This window comes from Notechis scutatus, chromosome 3 (genome assembly GCF_049901735.1).
Source record: "Notechis scutatus isolate UNSWTSFEM ecotype Mainland chromosome 3, rNotScu1.2, whole genome shotgun sequence".
In the NCBI taxonomy this organism is placed as follows: Eukaryota; Metazoa; Chordata; class Lepidosauria; order Squamata; family Elapidae; genus Notechis; species Notechis scutatus.
This window is the reverse complement of record NC_142011.1, coordinates 111,051,985-111,060,534: the sequence shown is the minus strand read 5'-3', so window position 1 is coordinate 111,060,534 and position 8,550 is coordinate 111,051,985. Positions and strand designations below refer to the sequence as shown.

General features: G+C 40.5%; 1 protein-coding gene across 2 annotated transcripts in view; it reads right to left on the bottom strand.

The window, feature by feature from the left end:
• Nucleotides 1-2,062: 2,062 nt before the first annotated feature.
• Nucleotides 2,063-8,550, bottom strand: part of TEDC1 (tubulin epsilon and delta complex 1) — a 51,000-nt gene continuing 44,512 nt past the window's right edge. For both annotated transcript variants that reach the window (XM_087962470.1, XM_026681816.2), the window contains one exon: nt 2,063-2,850. In XM_087962470.1, the coding sequence (XP_087818596.1) occupies nt 2,425-2,850 (426 nt within the window). In that variant the 3' untranslated portion in view covers nt 2,063-2,424. The remainder of the gene's footprint in view (nt 2,851-8,550) is intronic.

The window sequence follows — 8,550 nt, the reverse complement described above, 5'->3', positions numbered from 1 at the left end:
TAAACATGTGCTGGTATGGATACTGTTTATATAAGCATATTAAATATGCACTGAGGACTGCTTAAAGGAAGAATTAGAATTTCTAACCCAAACCCTGTTTAAATGGCTATTCCAACTCATTTCATTGATAGACACAGTAAAATAAAAGACCAAAAGCCAGCAGTTCCAACTGTCAGTAAAAATGAAGTTTTTATTGAGCTGCCATTTAAGGGGGATCAACATGCCTGATGACTCAACGCTTAAATACCTTAATTGAAACAACATTCAGTATGGTGAGCTTCATGTACTGCATCAAACCCAGAAGCTACTGTTACCATTAATTAAGAAAGCACAACCTATCAGCGCCAAAGCCCATTGTATTTACCAATTTGTGTGCAATTGCAGAGACAATTACATCGGCAGAACTGATAGGTGTTTGGCTTTCAGAATGAAGGAGCATTTTCCAAAATGGGTCCAGACAGCTCTGAGTAATCCAACAGCAATAGCAAATCATGGCCATAAAATGCCCTCCTCGGCCATCGTGAGACACATACTAACTACGGGTCACCAAGTCGACCCAAGCAAAACATTATCCCCCAACAATATTTTGTGTAACCTATGTGCTATATATTGTACATGACAGGATTGAATTTGCTACAACTCTAAAATTTGAGAGTAGAAGTCATTTAATAACATGAATTTTTCTTTTCACTTCTCCATTTTGTCCCTAGAATTTTAACCATAATAGCCTGAGGGAGAATTCTTGGGTCTATGAAAGCTTCCATGCCTATTTGTGAAGCTTTAGCTGCTTTTTAAAAAATCTACTTCTTATTGAAATGTTATACTGAAAAAGCAAACAGCTTTGTGGAAAAATATCTTCATATAGGTTGCAGGAAAGGTGTCTCAAAATGGATTTTCTTTACATATCTTTCTTTAAAGATATATTTTAAATGATCACAGAATACCAGATGTGCTATTGTTTATGCCTAAGGCTTAAAATAAGTAATTTCAATGCTTTTAGACACAAAAAATAGATGGGGCAATTGATTTTGTTCATCAGATCATACTCCCTGCTAAGTGCAAGTTGTCACATTAACGTGTCCTTGGCAGGTGGTTGTGTAGTCTCTGCTTGAACACATAATCACATAAAAAGAAGCACACTGCTTCTCAGTAATTGGTTCCACTATTGAATGATCCCACTGTTATGAAGTTTTTACTAACATTCAATCAGTTCTGGAATTTAAAATAATTATTTTATATCCTGCAGTCTGGATTGAGAATAGGCCTTGAGCTTCTATGCAAGTATCAGAAGAGTGTCATCATACCTTGATCAGTTATCAGTGAAGACCAACCGTCTCTTCCTAAGATGTAGTTTCTAATTCTTTTATACATTTCATTATCCTAATTTAAAGTATTACAATTTCTATGAATTCTTCTGGGCCCAGAACAGGTCAAAGCAGAATAGAGTGGAATGATTGCTTCATATGATTAAAAAAATATGCCTGATTTGATACATCCCTAAATTGCATTTGCATTCTTTCAGCCACAAGAAATTCCTATTTGGAATCAGTACTATTCTAAGAGGGTTTTATTTAAAACAAATATTAATACCAGGTCAGGTATCCTCCATCCCAATGATTCTCAACCTGTGGTCTGCGGACCTTTGGAGGATCACAATATCATCACAGGGCAAGCTGTGAAGAAAAGTTATGATTTAAATCTTGAGATAGGTCTTAGTGGTCCGTGGCCATTGTCCGTGGCCGCAAAAAGGATTTAAAGGGAGTCCATGATGAAGAAAAGGTTGAGAACAACTGCTCTATCCCACATTTTAAGCATTCAGTGATAGTTTTCCAGAGGAAGAACTTTGAACATGTCTATGCTGAATTTGTTAATTTCATGCCATTTGTCCAGCATAGTGAGATTTTTTTGAATTCTATTTCTGCTTTCTAGCTACCCTACTCAATTACATCTGAACATTTGATAAGGATCTTTCCACTTTTGCATTCAAATGATTAATTAAAATATCAATTGTCATGCCACTCAGCCAACATTTAGCAAGCTTGATAATCAGCATGTCAAGTAATACTTAATCAAAATCTTTATTGAAGATGGTACTAAATATACAGCATTCTCATACTTATACACCTCTTGTCCAAATATTTAGTATGAGAGTTTAGTGTAGTGTGGTGTTGAAATCTATTCTAGCTAAACTGAAACTGGGCACCAACACATACCTGAGGAGATAAAAATAATTTTAAAAGACATTAATATTAGCCTCCTGTTCATTAATAGCCCTGAGGTAATATGTAGCACACTTAAAAGATATTATCCTTTTGAAAATGAGAGGGTGCATAGTAAGCCTAAAGGACCAGCAGCTGCATTCAGAAGACAGAAATAAATGTCAAAAATGAGTGAAGCAATTTGAAGCAATCCCAAAGTGTTCTTTCAAATGTGGTGAACTTTGTCAACTTCTGCACTTATTCTTGCTTTTTGTGTTTTCATTGGTGGGATGAAAAGCACTTGACCAAGTTTCTTTGCCGCTTTATGAATCTTCTGCCTATCTCCCTCTTGTCGCTGCTTTAGCTGTGCCTTCTGTCTTGCCTCTTTCTTTTTCAGAAAACTCACCACATCAGTGGCAGTGATTCCTTCTCTAATGGCTTTGGTAGATGCTGCTGTTCTAATAGTATCCATTTTAGTTTCCTTTAAACATTTTTTTTTATAAACTAGTCTATATGGACCGTGCAATTTATTGCTTCCACAGGTACTATTATTGCACTTAAGGTCAGAGAATTTCAGCTCCACAATTTCTTGTACTTTTCTTACAGCCATGCAAAAATCTTCCTCTCCTTCTTTTTCTTGCCTTGTTCTGACCTATAAAAAGGAAATTATAATTAGATTGGTAAATGTAGACTGTACATCTGCAAGGATGGCATAGACACATCATGACTACCCCAGACCCTACGAATCACAATTAATGAAAAAATGGTGCCATGTTTTCTCTTCTGTTCTGATTCTGTTTATATGCAGTATATATATTTTTGCTATCCGATGTGCACAATTTGTGGTTGTTGCACCTGGCATTCAGGAACAGGAGTCCTTCTATGAGGATAATGAGTGGTTTCTAAATTTTATAATGTAATGTTTTTGAGTGCAGCTCAGAATCTGATAAGTCCAATGAAATTCTGAACACGAGGCTACTGATAATCAGTTTTATTTCTGATCAGAAAGCAAAAACTGGGCAACCTTTTAGTCTCCCACCTTAAACAGAGAAGGCAGAGAGAAAAGCAGGTGCGCGCAAAAAAACTTTTACTCAAACTCTTTATAGTTCATACAGTTTGGAAAGATCGTCATTGCTATAGAAACATTATTTTGTATCATGATTTTTCTCAGTGCTTCTGCAAACAAAGGACCTTAGATGGGAAAGGAATATTTTAGCCCAGAGCTTTATTTCTCACATTAAGTTGCTGAGAAAACATATTTTGCATTTCACAAGTTACTTTGCTAGGCTACTTTTGGCTTTTTGCCTAGAAGCTTTGTCTCTGTGGTTGGCACATTAGGTTACAATGGTGTCCAGCCCAGCCCAGCAGGGAATCAAGGGTTGAGCCAGGTATACTCTGTGTATGCTCTCTCTAATCCTTTCATTCCTCCCTTTTTAAGGCAATAGGATGCTTCCTGTTGCTGGAACAATGGTGAATATTGCTTAGGTACTGGTGTCAAAGTAAGAACCATGGCAGGCTTGTCCTGTCTTCCCGAAGCCACAATTGTTATTCCAGAAATTGTGCTAGTAACAACTGATTTTATTACAAGTTTCAAACAAGATAATATACAAGTATCAAAACAAACAGTCATTTCTGGGCTTTGCCCAAGTATAGTGTGGTTGTAAGCCAACTGTTAGGTATAATGATTATCTCCCCCCACAAATGCACACACCTATTCCTTAGTGGTGAACAGTACTCCCTATGGAGAGTGACACACCATTTGGCTACCTTTGGAACAGGTGGCATATTGTATCTGGTCATGTTTATTCCCTAACAGGTGTAATCTGAATGGTAAACCAGAGTTTTCGTGATTTTAGCTCCTGTATGGGTGGTTTTTATACACTCCTAACGAATTTTCATCTGCCTCAAGAGTAAGGGAAATCAGTTTCAGACTCAGAATCAAAATCATCAGAATCCTTTTCACGTGAAAAGAGCTGGAGCCATAGTTCATAGTCATTACTGTCATAATCCCTCTTCTGATGGCAGGATATCGTGAGAAATAGAATCCTCAATAACAAATAGAGTTGGCAATGCCTCTTGTGGAAAAGGAATAACATGAGCTGGATGAGGCAGTGGACATGTCAAATAGTCGAGCACCTAGGTCTAGTAGGAGGCTAATGGAGGCTAATGAAGTTCACTGTGGCTTTAATCACACAAAGCTTTCTTCTTGAAATGCAGCAATTTTATCAGGCAGCAATAATCCAAAGCGAAAAGCAAATTGCTATAAAAACGAACAGCAAGTAGTCAGGATTCCAGGTAATCAAAAAGGTCTGCGGGTGAAGCTGGGGTTCGTTGCAAACATAGCTTCAAGTTGGTGACGGGTTGACGCTCCCACTGGGTGGTGGAATCTTCTTTATTCTAGAAACATGGACCCAAGCTTTCAACTTTAGCCGCCGTGGGTGTGCTAAGAAGAACCTGCCGAGGGTTGGACCACTTGGCACTGGTTGCACTCAGGAAGAGTTCCTTTACTCAAACCCACTCTCTAGGTGGGACACACAATGGTGCTGTTGTTACTGGTGGCAAGGCATTTTGCACCTGTTGAAAAATACGAGACAGAACCTGGGCCATTTTCTGCATATATTGTGTTACATTTGTCTCTCCTTCATCCCTTGATATTGACTAGGCTGAGAAATGTCTACCATAGAGCATCTCAAAAAGTGACTGTTTCCACTGTCCTTGAGATAATGCCGATTCTGGTTAAAGCAATGAGCAAGACTGCCAGCTGTGCCTCATTTAAAACCCAAGAACAAGAGAGTTTGACATTAGAATTGAAAGAAGACGTATCAGAATACTATAAAGTATGGAACAATTTCTATGTATGGAGTGGTATGAAAGGAAATCTATAAAATGTAAATTAAAAATCTAAGATGTAATGGAAATGCAGTACAATGAATAAGATATAAAATGACACAAAGACTAAATGTAAATATGTATATATATGTGTATATATATGTGTGTGTGTGTGTGTAAATATGTATGTGTATATATATGTGTGTATGTATGTATATATATATATATATATATATATATATATATATATATATATATATATATATATATATATATATATTGCTTAATAATTTTTTTCTAGTATAAAATGTAAAGACTGATATGTATGTCAAAGAAAGTCCACCATGTTCAATATTTTTTAAATGTTTATTTTCAATAAAATTTTTAAAAAAAAAACAGGAAAGAATTCCTTTGACTCCATTAAAATAGAGGAAAAGTACTTTTACTGAGTTTTAAGCGACACAGACAAAAGGAAGCAAGATCTGAGGCAAATAGGCGTGGAAATTACATATTGAAAGTTATCCCAAGTTCCCTCCCCCAGGAGTCCAGGTTGGTCATCCAATCTGAGATGTGTATAATGTCATATGAGGTACATCTTCAGGTGCTTTCTCACTCATCTGGTATGCCAAGACGGTTGACCTTGGCTTAGTAGAGATAAGTTTATGCAGCTGCACAGTAAGCAGGAAAACATCCCCTCCTTTTTAGTTCACACAGGAACATCTTCGCACTCCAGCAAACTTCCTCCCCAAATACCAAATTACCCCCCCCCCCCGTTTCTATGGCAGCCAAAAGAATCAAGCAGCAAAAGATGTCAAGAAAACTTCTTGGAGGGTGACATTTACCCTCCTGCAAAAGAGGTATTAGCCCTGGAAAACAAAACATCGTAGGTAACAGGCAAAGAAATATTCTAAATAGGAGCAAATAAGATACATATAAGATTACATCAAAGTTTATCCGGGTATTTACATGTCATAATCCCTCAGCTGAGGGGCATCATCATTATGAAGGGTGACCTTCTAGGGCTTTGGTGACACACCTCACGTTGGCTGCTTCTGAGGCAAAGTCATCCCCATATTCCAAGCTTGGGCTAAAAAGAATCCAAACTCCTTGGAATCCCCTCTGTATTTTACTTCCAGCAGAGGAACTTTGGGAATTCGGCGCCTCCGTGGTATTGCCCCCACCACCAGGGGGCCATGGGCTACAGCAGCCGCTGGCATTCCTGCAGCCTGTATTGGCCCTGGTTGGGCACTTCTGGAGCTGCAGAGGCTTCGGCTGCCCCCTACTGCTTCACCAGTCTCTTCACGTGCAGGCAATGCACACCTTTCTCTAGCTCTCTGATTCTCCAGAGCTTCATGCAATAAATACAAAGCTTGGGACAGCAGGAGGTCTTCTTTGTCTTCCTCCTGCCAGGCAGCTTCTCCCCACCTGTGTCTGGCAGCCGTTACCCCAGGGGGGAGCTCCTCTGGCATTTCCATCCGTCCTACTCCCAAAGACCATTTGGGAGGTACCATCGGCTTCTCCTCAATCTGCAATGCAGACAGCAGCTTGGCTTCCCCTTGACTGCAAAGGAGCTGTGGATCCAATAGCTCCCAAATCTTCTTGATCACTGCCTTGGTTAGACATTATTTCTTCAACCCCCCATGGCAAAGGTTAATCTCCGGGTGGTCTGGTAAAGAGAGATCTTGCTTTAGGTCAGCTGTGCCTCATTCAAAACCCAAGAAAGAATTCCTTTGATTCCATTAAAATAGAGAAAAAGTACCTGAACTAAGTTTGAAGTGATAGCAACAAAAGGAAAGCAAGATCTGAGCCAAATATGCATGGAAATTACATATTGAAAGTTATCCCAAGACAGTTGACCTTGGTGTAGTAGAGATAAATCTATGCAGTTGCTCAGTAAGCAGGAAAACATCCCCTCCTTTTTAAGTTCACACAGGAACATCTTCGCGCTCCAGCAAATTAACCCAATACCAAATTACCCCTCCCCCCATTTGTATGGCAGCCGACAAGAATCAAGCAGCGAAAGATATCAAGAAAACTTCTTGGAGGGTGACAAAGACCTGTGGCCAAGGCAAATGGGTCTCCTGATATAACTTGGCTAAATGGGTCTTTAATGTTCAATTAAGATGTTCTATGAGAGCCCCTACGGATCTCAATCCTCTGCAGAAGCCATGATATCAAATTGGCGGGTTTCTAAAAACTTTATACCTGGTGAGATATACACCAGAATGGTATAAATTCTGGTGGCCCAGCATGAAGAAAGAAGTAGAAGGCTATGTAAAAAGCTGCACCATCTGCGCCACCATGAAAAGGAGATCTGGAAGACCCCCCCGGACTGCTCCAACAGGTGGCACAGCCAAGGAGACCGTGGGAGGAGATCACAATGGAATTTATAGTTGAATTGCCAAAGAGCAGGGGCAATACAGTGATCTGATTGACTTATTCTCCAAGCAGGCACACTTCATATCCTGCAGCCCACCAACTAGCCAAACTCTTCCTGAAGCACATCTACTGCCTGCATGGAGTATCACACAGAATCATCTCGGACAGAGGAGTTCAATTCAAGGCTAAGTTCTGGAGGGAGTTTTTGCAGTCTATTGGATCATCCCAGGGCCTTAGGTCGGTGTTCCATCCAAGCACCAATGGCAGGGCAGAGAGATTGAGCTCCATGGTAGAGCAATACTTGAGGTGCTACATGAATACCAGCAGTCCAATTGGGCTGACCTTCTGCTATTCGCAGAGGTTGCTTACAATAATGCTGTTCACATTAGCACAGGGTTAGCCCCTTTTCAAGGTAGTAAGCTGTATGAACTTTGTCCCAATGCCGGAATGCCCAAGGGAACCCCCCTCCTCAGTCAGTTTGACTGACTGGAAGTTGATGCTGGAAGCGTCATGGGAAAATGTCAAGAAAGTGCTAGCTAAGGCGGTGCAGACCTATAAGCAACAGGCAGACAAGCAGAAGCTGGGACCTAAGTTCATGGAGCCATTCTCCATAGTAAAGATCATCAACCTGGTCACAGTGCAACTGGGCTGCCCTGGCTGCTGGGGAGAATACACCCAGTGTTCCAAGCAGCCTCTTAAAGCCTGTGGTTGGGTCAGCCCTGAGACCACCACCCTGTGAGGCCAGTGATCATAGGGGGCCAAACCCATTGTGAGGTGCAATGCATCCTCAACTCTAGGTGGCACAGGCAGCAACTCCAAAACCTAACCAAGTGAAGGGGCTACCCTCTATCGGAGGCATCCTGGGTAAAGAGCAGAAACATCCTAGCCGACCGTCTCATAGCCAGATTCCATGAAAAGAATCCAACCAAACCTGGGGATGGATCTCACCCATAAATGATATATCTGTACTCAAATTGTTTTTGCTCTGCATAGGTCACATTCAGGAAGTGAGGGAGGCTGAAAGTCAACTTGTGAAGCTTCCCTGACCTGCTCCCGAGTAGCCATTGGCAGGGGGGTGGGAAATCGTGCCTCACAGCTGCACCAAGGATTTATTTACTCCTCAGTATTAACAGGATGCATTCTA